General features: G+C 39.6%; 2 protein-coding genes across 2 annotated transcripts in view; one reads left to right on the top strand and one right to left on the bottom strand.

The window, feature by feature from the left end:
* Positions 1-19,314, top strand: part of LOC144628238 (phosphatidylinositol N-acetylglucosaminyltransferase subunit C-like) — a 60,812-nt gene that overhangs the window by 3,107 nt on the left and 38,391 nt on the right. The window lies entirely within an intron of this gene.
* LOC144628281 (L-fucono-1,5-lactonase-like) lies at positions 3,638-17,521 on the bottom strand. The gene is made up of 9 exons (XM_078486359.1): positions 17,113-17,521; positions 14,909-15,067; positions 13,843-13,919; positions 12,960-13,074; positions 12,213-12,255; positions 11,131-11,178; positions 10,739-10,852; positions 9,890-9,956; positions 3,638-3,952 (listed from the first exon to the last, which is right to left on the bottom strand). The coding sequence occupies exons 1-9, from the start codon at positions 17,153-17,155 to the stop codon at positions 3,749-3,751; spliced, it is 870 nt and encodes a 289-aa protein (XP_078342485.1). The 5' UTR covers positions 17,156-17,521; the 3' UTR covers positions 3,638-3,748.

Here is a 19,314-nt window from a genome sequence, read left to right as displayed (position 1 = left end):
GTAATCGACAAAGGCAATTATCGCGTTCGAAAAACGCTGATAACAACTCAAAACCGTTGCCTAGGCAATATTCAATTTTACTGTAATGAGATGTCATTTACATTATATTTTCTAAGCTTTTAGGGACGGACCATTAGAAATAACCGGAGGGGGGGTGACTTTTACCAAAAAAAAATTCCTGCAAGGGAAACTTGTCGGAAAAAAAATCCTGCAAGCGGTTGTGCCTGAAAAAAATTCGTGCAACGGAATTACCTGTAAGTGTTGTATGATGGCATCTATAAACGTCCATCAGAATGGCTAAAATAGCGTTTCTGAGGTTCTGAAAATTAAAATTTTCCCGGGGGAGCATGCCCCCGGACCCCTCTAATTTGTCATGTTACCGAGAGAACAGCATCAGCTCAATCCTATCAACTATTTGGTTGCAAACACAAGTGACCCACCCTAACAATCACGTCCCATCAGTAAACAGTTAATCAAAAGCACAAACAGTATTACCGGTATTATTATCACTATAAACTGCAATTATGTCTGATATTGTAAAGTTTAGCTTGATAAGTTTTAGCTGTCATCTTTTTCATCTTTTTTGTCGAGGAACCAGGGTAAAAATTTCTAATAAAAAGGGGGGGGGGATTATATTTAACAGGCACTATCTAACAAATCCCTTCAGCCCCCCAACCCCATAAAAATGAACAGTTCCTAAATGTCGCTTAATTCAAAGAAAAAATCTGAAAAATGAAACAATAATGCTATTCAGATAGTGATAATTGTTGCGCAAATCATAGATGCGTTACAAAAAAAAAAGCCTGTATCTTTGGGCGAAAAAAAATTCGTGCAAAGCTTGTGCCCCAGAAAAAAAATTCCTGCAGACAAGTAGGCCTTCAAAAAAAATTCCTGCACCGAAATTTTTTTACCCTCCTCCAGTTATTTCTAATGGTCCGTCCCTTATTTCACGCTTCTTTGTATTTTCGTTTTTCATAAGTTTTATCGCACTTTTTCTGTATATATTTCCATATACGGGGATCTTCTTTTAGAAAAGCTCAGTAGAGCTTGCTTAGATCTCCAGTCATTATATATTAATATCAGTTTAGCAGATATATGACATTTTGTAAATTAGAAATATAATTGACGAATAAAAAAAATCGCCCACTAACATTTTCATTCGTTATAGGCTATAGTCTGATAGCCGAAAGCTTATGTTTTAAATCTTAAACTAGAGAATGTTTTACCATTTTAAAAAACAATAATGTATGAAAATTCTGCAAAAAACACGAAGGAAGAGTTATAAATTCTAAAAGCTAAAAGAAGAAGAAAAAGCTAGAAGAAAAGACGACATTTAAAACATACATGCCAATCTTTTTAAAATACGAAACCCCCGTGTTATGTACTAGTGAATGAGTTCCAAGCGGGAGTATAAGAAGGATGTCGTTGATGGAGTGGCAAGGCTGGTTGAAAACAGAAGTAACTTATGGTGATTTAGATAGAGCGGCGATGTTCACCAAAGTACTCATCTAGTTGGCGTTTGGTTTCCTCTCTACGGGCAGTCCCTCATTTCTCACAGGGGCAATCGATTGGGCGACATGCAAGCGGGCGCCCGTAAAAAAAATACTTTAACGGGCACTTTGACGAGAAGCAAGGAGACGCGACGTGACGCCCCCGTGCAAAGTAATTCTCTTGCATGCTCGCCCATTCACTTAACCCGGAGAAAACAAGGGGTGGGGGGAATGCTCGTAGTACATTGCTAGTTAATCTCCCAGCTGTACCGGCTACTGTTCTGTGCATTTCTTACGTTAAGGTTTCATTCAGACATGTCGCTGGTCTTAAGTAGCAGAAAAAAAAAGCACAGTCGCGTGGCTGAGCCAGTTTTTCGGTCGTTTTCTTCTGTTTTTAAAACGTGAAATAACGAAAAAAAGTGGATAATCCTGACATCAAGGATACATTCGAGATGTGGGAAGCCTGCAATTCATGACAGGTGGCAAGTCTAACTACCCTATAAATTCTACCTCTCCACCTAGCATCCTACGCAGACGCTTTTTGTACTCGTCATGTTATCTCTCTTTCCCCAAGTGGGGAAAAACGCGTGACGAATGCAAAGAGCGTCTGCGTACGAGGCTACTCCACACTGTCACCGATCTTACCACGCCCTCCTCAAGGGGAGATACCAGAATGGATAATCCAAAAAAGAAAACAGACCGTCACTAGACGAAGTATAGAGATATAGAGGATATTACATGGTTGCGCGGAGATATGAAATTTATCTTCAAGTGAGCGCAGCGAACGAGTGGGATATCGATTTTTATACCATGCAGTAAAAAATACAGCCAATCAGAATACAGGAAAGCCGTTGTATATTCGACGGTATTCAACCCAACCTTCCCATAGTGCGCTGCGACTGTATTCTCGACGAAATTTAGTAAGCGTATTTTCTATGGCATGGTATAAAATAGTTACACAACACTTTCTCGTGGTATACTATGGAATATCCCACTTGTCACTTGTATTTTCTTGGCATACACACGAGCCTTTAGGCGAGTGTGTATACCGAGAACATACAAGTGACTCGTGGGATATTCCATAGCATACCACTCGAAAGCGTTGCATAACTAGTATGAACACGAGAAGATAAATTTCATATCTCCAAGCAACCATGTAATATTCTGTTTATTATATAAACCTACTAAGTACGATGTTTTTGACGATTTTCTGAAGATTTCCGACCATTTTCCGAAGATTTCGAAAGATTTGCAAAATGTTGTCCGAAGGTCGTACGAATGTTTCCGAAAATTTTCCGAAAATTTCCGAAGATTGCCTAGGAAGATCCGAAGATGTAAATCTCGACTTAATATCGATTTACTTTGGCTCATTCAGCATTGTAACAGGGCAAACTTGTCAGAAAATGTTTCGAAATCGATATCTTCACATACATTTCATTAAAAATAACGCCTGATCGCAGGTTAACATTACATTGTTTATCATGACAGAAATTATACTTTATTCAATAGACTGTCTGAGTAAGGTTAAATAACAAATGACTTTAGAATCATTTGTGCTCATACGGGATCTGCTCTACGGGATTCCTCAACACGCAGAGAATTAGGACAGGAAAAGAGTGAAGCTTGCGAAGGAATACACCCTATCACTCACCGCGCGCTTCTTATCAATTTCTCTTACGTGAATGTGCAGGAGGGGAAATAACATTGTTTTATATATTTATTTATCCACGGCAGCTAAGTAAAAATTGTAAAAGGGAAAAAATCTAGTATATAAAGAGGCCGTGCACCTTACACAAAATAGAATTAAAATACCCAATTTGTTAATAACTATCATGATATGTCATATAAAATAATTATAATAACTACTCCGATTTCTATTTTCTCATCCAAGCAATGGAATGCGCTGCCAGACTATGTCCGAACAATTGAATTAACAGAGTTCAAGAGGATCAATATTCAGAGCATCACCTTCGTTTAGCCGCTTTTTTGCTTATATATACATTTTTCCTCTATATATAAACTTCGTTAATACTAGCTTTGTGACATATTTTATTACATTTCTTGAAGAAATTAGCTACTAATAATTGTAAATATATAAGTTAAGCTACTCTAAAATTCGACTTAAAATAAAGTTTATGTTATGTTGTTTTAAAACAAATTTTGGCTAAATAAAGGAAATAGTTTGCAGTTGACATCTGAGGTGAAATCGTTATATTTGTGAAATAGGTCTAATATATTACTCTCCATAACTAAAAGTACTAGTTATCAATCCTTCCTTGAAGTCCGTAAAATTTCACCACGTTGTCACAAAAAACCGCTTCCTTCTCTTCATCCGACAGATGCGAAACGCACTGCAAGTAAGCTTGAAAGACTTGACTGTAAGACGCATCTCTCGCTAGGTTACACACTGGCCAATCAGAGCCAAACATACAGCGGCCTGCTCCAAATATGGAAGTCATTTGCTAAAAACAAATGCACACAATTTAATACAATTGTAACGGAATAAGAAACCTTATCTTGGGACATTTAAGCGTCCTACAGGGAAAGTGAGAGTCCAAGGGAACATGGAATCGATCACATTTCAATCTATAATGCAGTTATTTTAATTTTACAAAGAAACTTACTTCAAGCATTGACATGATCCTCCCTGTAAGCTCACCAATTTAAACAATTAAGGGAACAGAAGCCTTAAAAAAATTCAGGGCTTCAGCGGGAACCCTATGAAGCCCTGATTTTTTTTTCCAGGCTTCTTTTTCCCTACTATTCTCACTGCATACATAATTAGCCCGTCACGCGGGAATGGCTTAAGTTCGTTAAATTCCGGTGTGTTGTACCTGCGCGCTAGTAGCATGATGCATTGCGACCTCCGCTTCAAATATCACAGTTTCAGTCACCTCGTGGCCAGTTCAACGGAGTTCGGTGAAGTGACGTTTCAAAGTTTCTTTGCATATGACCGCCACCAGCCCGTCTTGCTCGACGTTTAACCAGCTTTGCCGGCGGCCCCGGCTTTTTAACCTGCTGTGCCTGTGGAGCCCGTTCCGGCCCTCGTGGTCGAACAAGAGGTACTTTTTTCAGTTGTGTTTTTCATTTTCCGTCTTATAAGGTTTTTGCATCGCGGGTCGGGCCACGGTTTTGTCGTTTCGCTTGCTTATTCCGTTCCCACGTGCTTTCATGTCTGGCTTATTTTTCAAATGGTGTTTACTGCTCGCTACTTTCGGTTCAGGGATTTCATGCAGTTTTGGGTCCGGGAAATTTACCTTTTGGCCCGCTTTACGTTTCTTGTTTGGTTTTCCGTTTTAATCGTTATTTTATTCTGTCTACATGCAGCGCGATTGCCTTTTGTGTTTTCTACCAATTATTTGTCATATTGTGTTATTAGTTCGCTGCTTGTCAGCTTTTACCCTCATGGGGCACGTTCTTTCATTTGGGATCCCTTATTTGCATATTTTTGTTTTTGAATTTCGTTCGTTTGGGTTTGTTTGTCTCGTATTTTGCGTTTGCCCTTCTGTTGTGGTTTAAATGTCCATGTTTCCATGTAGTCTATGTTGCTATCCCATGGCGAGCGCGTGGGACCCGGGAAACCGCAACGCAAATTTGCTCTAAAAGTCGGCGGTCTTGAGCCTTTGAATAATGTTTTAATGTTTTAAGTTTTATACGTTTGTATGGCCCGGAGAGTCAGCAGCCTGGATTACTGTAAAATGTTTTGAGTATGGCCTGGAGAGCCAACAGCCTGGAGAGCTGTAAAACGATTTTTGAGTATGGCCCGGAGAACCAACAACCTGGAGAGCTGTCAGATGTTTTTTGAGTATGGCCTGGAGAGCCAGCAGCCTGGACAGCTGAAAAATGTTTTCTGAGTATGGCCCGGAGAGCCAACAGCTTGAGAAGCTGTGGAAAGTTTTTGAGTATGACTGGAGAGCCAACAGCCTGGAGAGCTATGAAATGTTTTTTGAGTATGGCCCGGAAAGCCAACAGCCTGGAGAGCTATGAAATGTTTTATGAGTATGGCCCGGAGAGCCAACAGCCTGGAGAGCTATGAAATGTTTTTTGAGTATGGCCCGGAGAGCCAACAGCCTGGAGAGCTGTGAAATGTTTTTTGAGTATGGCCCGGAGAGCCAACAGCCTGGAGAGCTATGAAATGTTTTTTGAGTATGGTCCGGAGAGCCAGCAGCCTGGAGAGCTGTGAAATAGATTTTAATTTCGCTATGTTTGTATGGCCTGAAGGGTCAACAGCCTGCAGGTCTGTGAATTTCTGACTCAGTTAACGTTCGCTATGCTTGCATGTCCTGGGCAGCTGGCTGCCCGGAGAGCTGTGTGACACAGTAAGTTGAGTTTATTATGCATGTACCGTTTGGAAAGCCAGCGGTTGAGAGAGTTTTTAGTATACTCAGTGAGTGTTCTATGCTTGTGGTCCCAGAAGAGCCAGCGGCCAGGAGAGCCGTAGCATAGTTTTCATTGCTGTTTTTTTTCAGCAGATTATGTGGGCGTCTATCAGTAATGATTTCTTCGGTACATCATGCAACTCAGTTATTAAAAAATTTGCTTTTCGTCTTAAATACAGATCATTTAATATTTATTTTTACTTGTCTGTTTTTGCCTTGTGGTGGGACCTTCCCCCCTGGCCCTGTTGACCTCGGGGGACCTTCTCAGTGTCTCAATTTCGGACCTAGTTCGGAGCCTGGGGTCAACAAAGGGTTGGGTTCCCTTTTACTTCTTTCGGGAATTTGTTTCGGCTTTCATGGAGTTTTAGGTAAATTCTCCTTTGTTCTCCGCAAGTCTAGGTGCGGCACATTCCACAGGGAGCCCTCCCTTTGTTGGCCCTTTGCCTCCTTCGGAGCAAGTAGCGTCTCGCCCAAGTTTAAGTAATCTGGCTCGTTTGCCCTTGTGCGACCCGATTCACTTCAGGGATGGCAATGTAATAACCTGACCGTTTGGAATGACTTTCTTGAGAAATAACCTTGTAATGAAGTTGACATTTGGAAGTTATCAGACGAAGTTCGCGTCGTCCGCTCCTTTAAGCCATTTAAAGGAAATTTTAAGGACGGGTGTACAATTCCAATTATTCCAAGTTCTCCCAGTTCGTCTCCGATTTCGTAATGCAACGAGTGACCGCGGGGTTATGGCTGTTTGGGGCCCGGTACATAGTGTGGCACCCCAGCGATTAGTCACCCCCGCAGGGTTTCGGCTCCGCGGAGGCACCTTAAAGGTCCCCCGCGTATGTGAATAATTGTGTGCATTCAGCGAACTGCACCAGGAAAAATCTCAATCAGTTCTGCAAAAGATTTAAATGGCCGTTGAACTGCGTTCGCAAGAAACATCTTTTGGTTGAAGATATGGCTGGAACGTGTACGTTAGTTTTACTTACGTTGAAATGATTCCGAAAATGACATGGAAAGGATAATCCAGGGACGAATCTTTTATTGTGCCATATCTTGTTACTCGTAGAACTGTTGGGCTTTTTGGCCTGGGATGTTGAATGTCATAAGCCTGAGAATAAGCTTGCGTGTTGTCACCATGAATAAAAGTTCGAGTGTTGTGCCTGAAGTTTTTAGGTAATTTCTGGTAGCCTATTAAGCCTTCTAGTGCCTACAAATACTCGAACCTCAGGCTTACCATACTATATTTGTGACTTTGTGATGTTTGTCAGTTTTTCACTTATCCATTGCGGATTACCCGGGATCCATCTCTCGGGTAGGCCCTAGCAGCAGTTTTATGTTATGTTTTATTTGCTCATTAAGGCTGATATTTCATTGGTATTGATGAATCACGGGTGGCTTTTTCAACATGGGTGCGTTTTCTACGATTCATACGCTACTCTGTGCGTCACGCCTTTCCCGTCCCCGGGGAAAAGAGAATCAAGTTCTCAGCGTTAAGGGAAGATCGGGGGGAAGATATTTATTTGTTCCCTTTCGTGGGCCTCAACACACTTCAACGATTTTCAGGGCAGGTCCTCTTTTTTAGCTTTTCCTCCCCGGGATGTAAATTTCAAAGTCTACTCGGCCTCCGTCAAGTAGAAGCTGGCCATCGCACAGAAATAGAGTATTGGCCTCTTCGTGACAACTGCAAGGATTACATTCCATGGGAGACCGAAGTCCACGATGTGCATACGCTTTATTGAGATGCCTCGAAGGGCCTGGGTTCGGAGCTTTGCTAAAGGACGGTCGCAGTTTGGTGTCGAGAGATTTCTGGATAGAAGACTCGCAAGACATCAATATCTTAGAAGCTCGGGCTCTGCTGCATTCAATATTTTCGTTTAGACACCCTATTAGATCAAGTAGAGTTAATGAACACACTGACAGCTTCTATTTAAAGCTGACAACACTTTCAAGGACTTTGTTGATTGCTGCAAAGAATTCGCTATAAGCCTTCACGAACATTATGTTTCCTTCAGGTAAACCCGGCTGATTTTCCTTCTAGTAACGTATCAGACATGGATTGTAAATTGTCAAAAGTGCTTGGGTGCAGGTCGTGCGTCTTTTTGGGCCTCACACCTTCGACCTCGTGTCTTTAAATAACAATTGTCAACCCAACAGGGCAGGCCACTGCTTGCCCCACTTTACACCTTGTGCAGCTACGGTTTTTAGCGGCATCAACGTTTTTGCAAAGTCTTGCCGTCGGAGCACAACTTGTATGCATTCCCGCCATTTGATTTAACAATGCCTCTTTTAAATGCATGCCTTAGCAGGAATTTTACGGTGCGTCTGCTATCATTATCCCGGACTTGAGGCCTTAAGCGCTTCTGACAGGCGTTGCTTCAGTCGCTTCAGCTGCTTCAGTGATATTTATGAGGCCATCCGTTGCGTTTGTTAAGCTCATCTGGTCTCATCTTTTGCGTTATATTTCCATGGAAGTCAGCCCGATGCTGTTCATCTTACCTTAATTCTAACGATTCTGATGCCAAATGTTGCCAGATATGTAAAACCGGACTTAAACGTGCCACTACGGCAACTGTCCGCGTGAATGAAGCCGCAATCCAGGAGCGATTTAAGGGACTTTAATCTGTCGTGCGCCCGAGCCCTTATCAAAGGCAGAAATCTGCACTGGAGCAGCAGCCTTTCCAGTTTTGGTGGGCTTTGTCGCCCCCAGGACGGTGACTTTCTGTACTTTTGATAACTTTGTTATATTTCTAATTTCTAAGATTAGTCCGGTAAACTAGAGTGGATGCGTCCTCATGTTTTAAAGCTCCTTGTACCAGTCCAAAACACTTAGCAACGGGGTAAGACAATTTTCTTATGGGTCGTTTGAGAGCCGGCGTCGATAATCTGGGGCGTCTTAATGATTCTAATTCAGTTGCCCATCCCATTGTCGAAGAGTATTTTTAAACTTTCAGACAAAGGCAAGCAGGTTTTGCTAGTACGCCTGCTTGAGCGTTCCCTTCGTTTTTGTTTTGATTTGTTGTATAAAAAGTTATATATTTCAGCGACTTATAGCTTTCCTCTGTGGTTAATATGTTAGTCAGGTGCCCCTTTCGCGCGCAGGTAAATATGTCCCCGTTAGGGATGCGATATTTTTTGTACTTGATATTTCCGCCGGGAGTAGGTTTCCGACTCTGGTCGCCTTCAATCTTGTAACGTATTTAAGTTTTAAAACGGGAAAACCATTTGCTCGAGTTTACTCTTGTTTAGAATTTTCGCGAAGGTTCGCCCTGCTCTTTCACCCTATTATGATGTTTGCCCCTTTGGCTGGATTCAGTATTACATAACAATATTACAACGGACCAAGGATACTTTTAGAGCCACAGAACGTATCGCAACGGATCAGTAGTTGACAAGCTCTTCACGAGTTCCGCGGTTCGGCTGAGAAAACTCCGTTTAGATTCCAAGCTCCATGCAGGGGAAACTTCGCATAGTTTTCGGGTAGAATTTTCCAGCTCTCTAAGGTTCTTAGGTTGTTCTCAGGAAGTTGTTACTCAATACTTGGGCTTGGGAAGTAGGTAAGTCGCGAAGAGGTATATGCAGATCTCAGATGCCAAGTTATACACACTCCTTACCATATTAGAAAGAGTGCCCCCTTGGGCGGCTTCTGGATTAGTAACGCCGGTGTCAAATCCCGGTCATTTGGAGGCTGCTGTAAAGGTTGCACTAAATGAACATGTGACTGGAGGGTTTGTGGGGTTTCTGAGTAATGGAAGGAATAAAGTTGAAGATCTTTGTGAAAGTGTTTTCCCATGAGTTTTTCGCTTTTTTCGCCCTTCTTTCCGGAATCGACAGCAGAGTGTCTGGGGCAGGAGCGGGTATCCTCCCATAACTTAGCTTCCCGTGTCAGGGCAATTGTATTCAGTGAGAATGTTTTACTGTTTAAATCAAGGATCCTGTCATTGCTTGTTTCTCTCTGCCTTGTTAATAATTTCATAACTGTCAAAACATACTTCACGATATGGAGTTTAAGAGTTTGAAAGTCACCTGTACATAGGGGATTAAGTCTTCAACTTTCCAGTTCTCATGAGATGCTTCTGTCACTAGTCCAGAGCTGCAAGCACAAAGCCAATCAACTCAACTCTATTGATTTTATGCTCCATCTATTTCATCCATTTTCCTCACTGAATAAAAAACAGCTCTTGGTGATTGACATAAAATGATTTAAGTATGTTCCTGTTGTAGGGGGAGCCTATCAGTGTTGATGTCCATGGCAGGTCTTCCTTTCCCTCTTAACCATGCTAAGTATTTTTGTAATGTTGTAATTGTATCAGCAATTTACCAGTAGCCAATTATACTGGAGGCAGGGTGGCCAAATGGTAAGTGCACAGGACTCCAGAGAGAGATCTGGGTTCAAGCCCTGGCCAGTAGTTGTGTTGTGTTCTTGGGCAAAACACTCTCATACTTCCTCTCTCCACCCAGGTGTTTAAATCGGTACAGTGAATAATAATTATTTTAATGCTGGGAGTTAACCTGCAAGGGACAAGCACCACATGCCGGAGAGAGTAGAAATGCCAGTTCTTGTAGTCTAGTCACTTTTGCTATGGAAACTGGGACAAACTCCAGCATGATGGGCGACTAGGCTTGCATGCAGACTTAACCTTATCAACAAACTACCAAATGGTAAAGGCAAACACTGAGAGAGTAAAGTGTCTTGCCAAGGAACAAACACACAAGACAGACTAACAGAAAGACAAACAGACAAACAGACAGGGAGACAAGCTAAAATCCGATTCTGAGTAGATAGACACAAATGTATACTAACCTTAATGATAATATTATACATAACCAACTGATCTAAAGGGCACGGCCTAATCCCTTTTTAGCTCTACTTACATTTTGCAAAAGACATTTGGATTTTCAGCTAACAATTCCATTCCACTTTTCCAGGCATCCATCTTTCCTTCTTTTATTTCAGGTTTTGCAGCATGGTCAATTACAAACTTTAAACTTAAATAAAAAAAATAAAATCAAGTTAAGATCTCACTGATTCTCACTAACTAGCTTGCAAATAAATTTACTGTATGCAACATGTATGTAGATTTTGCTGTTCGCTTTGGGCAGTTAATTCATTCATGCTTAAACATTTCAAAATTCCTGCAATACAGTACAAGTCACATTGCACAATGAATCTAAGGTACATTTTACATTGTACCTCTGAATTCTCCACACTGGGTCAGCTTGAATGTACATGTATCAAAACGGCAATAATAAATGTAGACACTTACTTTGGAAATTTCTTCACAACATCATTAGCCAATTTTAGATGCCTAGTTCTTTGAGAGAGATAAAAAATTAAAACATAATTTTTCTTTGGTGGGCAGCAAATCAACGTGAGCACATGCGGGTTATTACTATGTGCAATGTAAGTCCATGAAAACAAAAATATGAATTTTGAAAACAAATTATCCCAACCACATGTAAAACTAACTTTAACAAGCCTAATGAAAAAGGCTTTTAAATTAAAAAAAGCCTAGGGCTTTTATGACTGCTGGGACCATGCAGGAGGCAAAAATGGGTTACTGCAGTGGTGTGGCAATACGGTACCGTAAATGATCTAATAAATACCCAGGGCATCTATTAAATGTTTGGGGTCCTTTAAGGGGAGGCGTTAAATAGATATGAGGCGTTTCTTAGAGAGAAGCGTTTATCTCAATTTAACAGAAATAATGTCAACAAAACAAATAGGATGGGTAGTTTTCTGATAGAGTTAGATACATAACAGAGTTGGTGAGTAGGAGAATAATCTAATCTGCACTAATGCAAAACCTAGAGATGTTGTTCATAGTTCGATATTGACATGTTTATCGTCATCGGGGTCAAACCGTGTTGGCCTCTTCGATGTCCCAGTCAAGCAAAAAAGTAACTGTATTGCGTGATTTTACTCTATGGAGCATTTCATTGGTTTTTGAGATGATTCTTAGAGGGGCGTCTATTAGAGACAGGGCGTTTATTAGAGAGGGGCGTCTAATAAAACTTTGCACTTCAGGGGAGGCATTTATCAGATATGAGGCATTTATTAGATCATTTATGGTAGACTCCAGATTGAGTGCTCTGGGTTGGAGACACTCTACTCTCATAGTGCCTCTCTTCACCCAGGTGCATAAATGGGTACTGGCAAATTTAATGCTGAGAGGGGGGGGGGGGTAAAACCGTGATGGACTAACATTCCATCCAGGGGGGAAAAGAAATACTTGTATTCACTTTATGTTATGGAAACTGGGATAAGCTCCAGCCTGATGGGCCACTAGGCTCATAAGCAGACTTTACCTTCCTTTTATTATTGAAATTATATTGAATAATTACTAACCTTATGAGTAAATCATATGTAAGTCCCCTTTCTTGAAGAAATCCTGAATGTTGAGGCAATAGAGACAAAGTTCCAATAAGAGTTTTTTAATGCATAATATTATTATCATATGTTAACTTATTCCAGATCAATTTGTTTAAGAACAAATAAAAACAAAGAAAAACTGGAATACCATTGGGCAGATTACATGAATTTTCCAAACTTTCTTTTTATTTTCAAAATCAAAGCTTACAAATTTGGGTGTGTGGCTAATATTATAATATCTAGGTGTGGCTAATGTTATAATAAGCTTATAACATACCGGGGTATGTTGCAGTTAATTTTTGATTTAATCTCAGTTAATTTCTTATTAAATCAAACTAGTTGATTTTTATATATTAGGTAAATAATAGGGCTAGGGTTAGGGTATGGGTTGGAGACATATATATTTTTTAAAAAGTGGTTAAGGGGTTGGACAGCAAATCCAGAGATTGAGAGTTCAAATCCAGTGCAGGTTAGCAAAGAGAGAAAAAAAAAATTAGATGATGGTACTTAGGGGAGGGGGATAATAGCAGGCAGTAGGGAAGGGTTAGTAAGGATGGTGGGGGGTTATCACACATCAACGGAGGGGAGGTGTTTCCTTTTTCTACTTATTAACCAAGTATTAAAAAAACTAGTGAGAAAAAAATACTAAAATGAAAAATAAAGTGAGATCAAAAATTAACTGCAACATATACACGAGAATTTACGGTGCTTAATACTACATACCTAAACCTCTGTGAACTGACTCTTGGTTCAACCAATCATCTGCTTCTGCTTCCACAATGTGCCTCACCCCTCTAAATTTTGGGTGCTTCATGTAGTTATCAAGGATAACATCCAACTAAAAATAATGACAAATCAAATATAAATTTTCAGAATGTTAATTACTATTTTTGCAACTAAAAATTAATGTGCAAAATCAAAATTCTTTTTATCTCAAGATAGGTCAGCAGAGATCTTCTGACACACTGGAACCTTTTGATCAAAAGGGTGCATGCATAATAATGACTATTGCATGACCTATTATTCCATAAATATTTTTATTTTAATTATTCAGAATATTTTATTTCCCAATTTTAAAGCTCTACCTGCCTAGAGTAAGCTCATAAATTTCACATACTGATGTATTGACATGTGTAAATTACAAAACCCCATATCATAAAACCACTATTTAAAAAAATAGATCTATTGGTGGTTTATTAAAATATTTACATAAGAAGCCTTTTAAAGCACTGGCCAAATGGTAACGCAAGTGGAGGCAAGTAGTCGCAAGTTCAACTTGCTTACAGACTTGGGTTGGGTGGCCAAATGGTGAAAAACTTGCTTAATTAACTAATGTGGGCAAATTTGATCGTCACCAATTAGTGAATGCAAGTCATCGCAAGTCAATGCAAGTCCTGGCCAAATGGAGATGCAAGTATAGATGCAGGTTTTTATCTTGTGTCTACTTGCGATGCCCTTTGGTCAGGCCTTTAAGCTTAATAGCATAAATTTACAATTTTAAAAATATACATTAGGTAATTAAAAAGCACTAGAAAACCGTTAAAATATAAAATGTCAAAAGTAACTCCATACAATATTTTCAAATAATATTAATAAAATTATTTACCTTCGGATCTGTGAGATCAACCCACCCAACTACTCCACAAATTGTTGAGTTCTGCTTGGCCAGTTCTAGTATCCAGTCTGTTGATCAGTCATGCAACAAGATGAAGTTGCTGCTGTATCATTCTTATCATATAAACAATAACAATAATTTTTATTGCAGAAAGCATGTTGTGAGGGAAACACATTCTAGTATAGAGAGACCAATTATGCCATCCTTTGATACAAACAGTGTGAGCACTGATTCAGTAGTGGGTATGGTATTTTGATCACTCAATAACATTGGGGAGAATAATTTGCACAATGCAATACTATTCGGAATGATTGAGCTTAACTACAATGTGTGGTTCCAGAAAATGTCCATACTCCCCCCACAGAAGGGATTGGAAATTCCTGGGGGGTGGGAGGTGTCTCAAAGGCCAAAAGCTTGAAGGAAATGTATGAAGCTTATCTGGAATTTCAGAGGGGTGGGAGGTATGGAAAATTTATGGAACTATACAATGGACATGAAAAACAAGTTAAAGTTTAAATAAAATTGGACCCAACCAACAAAAGAAAAGATTACAAGCTATAAAATGTTTTCCAAAAATGAAATGAGCACCTCCCAGTGGATTCAGGGAACAAGGGAACTTGGCCATAAAATAACTGGGAACAAAAGACAAATAAAGCTGGCCCAAACACAGGAACAAAAGCTGTGTTTCTGATATTTTAGGGAACAGGGATCAAAAAAATTGACAAAATACTTCAAGGGAACAAGGAAACACAAGGGAATTTTTTTGGGGGGAACAAGTGAATATGGCCCGGGGCCCTCCCCCTCTCCTGGAGGGGCTCTGAAATGTACTAGGTGTTTAGTAGCCATATATTATAGGATTTTGTAGTGCATTCCATATAGAATGCAAACTGTAATCTTGAGGGAACTAAGACAAATATAGTGCACCATGTCTGTTTATACCCAACCTGGAATAGCTAGTGGTACATATTTACACCCCAAATTGCAAAATAAATGTTTTTTATAAGAAATAATTTTGTTTGTTTATTTACTGCGATAGAGAGCATAACAATTGTGTTACCTGTTTCTTCATAGGTCTGGTTGGCTTGTACAAATATCACTTTTCTAACAGGGGAGGGGTTGATTGCAGTTTCAAGGTCGCTCAAACGGAATGGCCTAAAAATAGCAGTCAGATCTGCAGTAGGCCAGGGATAGAAAAACTTCTCTGAATCCCATAAATCTGAAAGAGATCAAATTCATTCTGCTTCATCTGTTTCACAATTTAATGTATAAAATTGTGGCTTCTATATACCAGTACAGTCAAATCCCATGTAAGCAACCACCTTAAAAATTCTAAAATTAAGGTGGTTGGTCCTAATGATAGCCCGCCATTTACAAGAGAGGCGCGCTATTGTAGTATCGTAGTACTATTGAAATAATTGTCACTCCTACCCCCCTCCCGACGAATCAATGATGAATTGATGCTAAAACCAAAACGTTACCCATTTCTTCTATCATTGAAATGGGGAGGAGAGGTGTTGGGAGTGGTAGTATTAATTTTTCATCTCAAGTTTCCAGGATTGTGGCTCTCCTGTGGTGTAGTGGTCATGAGGTTTGCTTATGACCAAATGCAGGGGCGGATCCAGGGGGGTGGATTGGGTGGCTAGCCACCCCCCTTGATCCACCAGAAAAATGAAAATAAACATATTAAAATAGAAAATAAGGACAATGTACATCCACCTTTCATAGTCAGGCGGCCGTTCAAAGTTAAGAAAGGCCATTTTTCCAAAATAGGAGATTTTCGACAGCCTGTTTTACGAACTTCTGGCTTAATGTAACAAAACTTGACGTGTGTATAATTTGAAAAAATTAGATTCCTCTTAACTTTCGAGAGTTGTTTTAGCCTTGCTGGAATGATTTTCTTCTCCATTTACATCTGTTTTAGCGAGTGTTCGTACCGTTTTTTCGCATTGAAGCGATTTCACAAACAAGCAAAGTCGCCAAAGTTGTTCCCAGGCCACTTTGCCAAGGGCTAAAATTTTCACGCATGTGAGTGAGCAAAAACGTATATCTGTTCTTTCCTGTAAGTTCGTGGCCTGTCAACTTCAAATTTCAATCACTGTTCATTTCATAAGAACTAGAGTCCGAAATATAACTCAAGGTAAGTTGAAGAAAGAATATTTTGCCAAATTATCAAGGAAAAACAGTGGTTTAATAACTTAATTGACAGCTGTATAAAGCTGCTCAGAATCGCGGAAATCACGTCTAAGAGGCTTCAACTTTTCAAAATTTTCTGAGGGGGCATGCCCCCAGACCCCCCTAGGCGGATGGAGCCTTCAGCTCCAATAAATATGCGCCTCACATCCAAACTCATTTGCACTCCTACTTTCAAAAAACTGCCTAAAAGCCCAACCCCCCCCCCCCCGGCCCCCGAAAAAAATATTGGTAAACAGTCACCCCCCTTTGAAAAATCCTGGATCCGCCCCTGAAATATCAGCCTGGGTTCCAGTCCACATATGCACCTATTACTGACTTTTTGCTTCTTTTACTTTGACAGCAATAAATCCAAGATTCTAGACCCATTCCCACTATGGCGGACACTGTCGGGACCACAATTTAGTGTCTGTAATAGAAATAGACTACAGTAGCGAGGATACACTGTACTTTCAGTAATTCTTAATTGCCGGGACTTCAGCTCCTGTCCATAATAACCGGTTGTCCGTTATAGCGAGGTGTCCGCAAGGCGGGAGTTGACTGTATTCACCCACACATCTCCGAGATGTAAATATTTGAGCTCCAAGCAGGGCTTCATATCACTTTAGGGTTCAAAGCCTTACTGTGGTGTTTAATATCCATGTAGACTCCATGTATACATGTACATCCTGAGCATGCTTAGCTAGCTAGCTAGCAGGTTTTTTAAAATTTAATCGCATAATAGTCTTTTGCACAGTAAGCCAACTTACACACAGAAGCAAGCTTATTTATGCCAAATACTACACCTACACGCTTTTAAAACCCACTCCGCCCAATTCACATAAAAATAATACACCCTGCCATGAATGGAGTTAATTTTCCCGAGGAAAGATTCCAGTAGAAACACTGTAACGGCTGATGAATTGCTGTTTGTGGCCACAAAAATACAAAGCAAAGATCTATGAGAAGAGAGAAAGAACCAGCCCAGAATGCCTTTACGGTTGGTTTAGTAATTTTAAAACTGAATATTTGGGATATAAGTTAAAGATGGCGTCGCGTAAACGAATATAAAAAACAACAACTACTACTCACGGATATGGGCATCTACGATCTCTTTTCCATGTAAAGAATTCATTTCCAGCAGGCTACGGAATGTAGAGCGATGTGCATGAGTCAAAGCTCGGAAATTTAGCGTTAAAAGTCTACCAAGGCGTGAGACACGAAATCTCCAGAAAGTTGATGCCCTGCCGAGAAGTCATGCAAGCTTCTAACTTTCCAAATACAGTATGTCACGTCATTGGGCGCGTGAGCGCGATGAATGTCACAGTCATACAAATTCCAAAACAATGTCCACTGAGTGATGATATTTATAAATCGCATGCTAGGTCATTCTACACCTACAAAAAAGCCCGCTTCGTGACCTGCTTTACACACCCTCGCTTAGGAACTGATACCTTCCGGGCAAACAAAAATGAGGTGCGCCCGCGTGCAGTAGGTTGAACCGCATTTCCGATGACACAGTAGGTACCTCATATATGGTAGTTGTAATCTACCTTAAGCTTGCTACTTGAGTCTAACCGTGATTGTGCTGGGCTCGGCAGTGGTGGAAGCTAACATTTATACAGACCATTCACCCCGAATATATTATTCCTCCTTTTATCGACCACTCCATCCTGCAGGAGTAATTATGAGTAAAGCCCACCAAACAAGGCTTTTGAACAAATCCCGTAAAATTCCAACTATAAAAGCCCTGACTTCTCTGAGGGAGGCGAGGGTGGATCGGATCGGATCGGATCACGGATCGGATCGCGGATCGGATCACGGACCGGATCACGAAAAATAAAAAAATTAAAAATAAGAAAATAAAAAAAAATAAATAAATAAAATACAATAAAATAAAATAAATAAATAAATAAATAAATAAATAAGCATAAACAGAATAAAACAAAAAGTAGTACTTTATTATGACAGGACGACATTTAACATTTAACTACGCCATGAACGAAACTTTTTTATTCAAGATCTGTTTTCTTATTGTGTTAGTTTAATTACATTTCTCAACTCATCTGAATAAAACAAACCAAGCTTTGAATATTTGAAAAAGATCTCATCTTTGTAGAAAATGTCATCGACTGTTTTTTTATTTAACGAGAGGATTAAGGACAATAACAAATTCTGAACGATGACTCAACGCAACTAGAGAGTAAAAAAGGAACTTGTGTCTATTTCATGCGCATACAAGCAAGAGTAAAAGACGCGTTCTCTAAATCTGAAGACAATCTCTTATTTTGTCATACAATTTTTTTTATATTTTTAATAAAAATAACAATGATAATAATATGTTCGCTTTAATTATCGATATATTATTCGCTTTTATAGTTCTGCATAATTCGCTGTCACTTCTAGGTTTGAAAATCCTAATCGATTCAAGTTTGAGTATGTGTTTAATCAATACGAATAAACCTATTTGATTTCTTTGGTCATGATTATTTCATGCAATCAAACACGATTTTACTAACTTCCACATGAACAACAACCTCCTTCTCACCTTCGTTTCTTTCTATTTGACGTGGTTTCTCGTCCGTGCTAAAAAAAAATGAATGAAAAGAAGAATGTGAGATAATATCAAAAAAGAAATAGAAAAAGAAACCAAAAAACGACAATAAAGTGAAACGTACCTCCTTTAAATTGCCGTCCATCGTGATTTACGAACGCTCTGTCTGGTCGACACACAAGGCTATTCACAGCGGTGCACGTGAATGAGTTTTCGCGCGAAATCATTTTTGTTGCTACGACATGTAACACAGTTTATCCTAGGGATCGTCACGCAATCGTCACGCAATCTAATATGACATTTCATACAGTTTTTTTTTACTTTATTTTCTTCATGCTGTTTTTAAGTATTTATTTATTGTTTATTTATTTATTTATTTGTTTATTTATTTATTTATTTTTTACTTTATTTTATTTTTTAAATTTTTTTATTTATTTTATTTATTTGTTTTTTTAATTTTATTTTTTTTAATTTTTTAATTTTTAATTTTTATTTTTTATTTTTCGTGATCCGATCCGCGATCCGATCCGTGATCCGATCCGCGATCCGATCCGCGATCCGATCCGATCCGATCCAGGTTTTGTCAACGCTGGGCGAGGGTGGGGGTATTGTGACAGGCGAAATTGTGCTCTTCTTTTATGTTCAGGTTTTTGTATTTGGAGGGAGTGTTGCGTCCTAAGGATTTTGGGTGCTTAATGCACCAATATGAAGCGCAAACAACAATCCTGGCCAAAAGTCGT

The sequence above is a fragment of the Oculina patagonica genome, chromosome 1, assembly GCF_052425735.1.
Source record: "Oculina patagonica isolate OP01 chromosome 1, crgOcupat, whole genome shotgun sequence".
Taxonomy (NCBI): domain Eukaryota; kingdom Metazoa; phylum Cnidaria; class Anthozoa; order Scleractinia; family Oculinidae; genus Oculina; species Oculina patagonica.
Note: the sequence above shows the minus strand (reverse complement) of the source record. Positions and strands in the feature narration are given on the sequence as shown.

Excerpts from the sequence above, each read along its gene's own strand:
- LOC144628281 (XM_078486359.1), bottom strand. The coding sequence starts at position 17,155 with ATGAATTCTTTACATGGAAAAGAGATCGTAGATGCCCATATCC. Across the intron at positions 15,068-17,112 it reads GATCGTAGATGCCCATATCC|ATTTATGGGATTCAGAGAAG; the intron begins GTGAGTAGTAGT and ends GATCTCTTTCAG. Across the intron at positions 13,920-14,908 it reads CCAGACCTATGAAGAAACAG|ACTGGATACTAGAACTGGCC; the intron begins GTAACACAATTG and ends ACTGATCAACAG.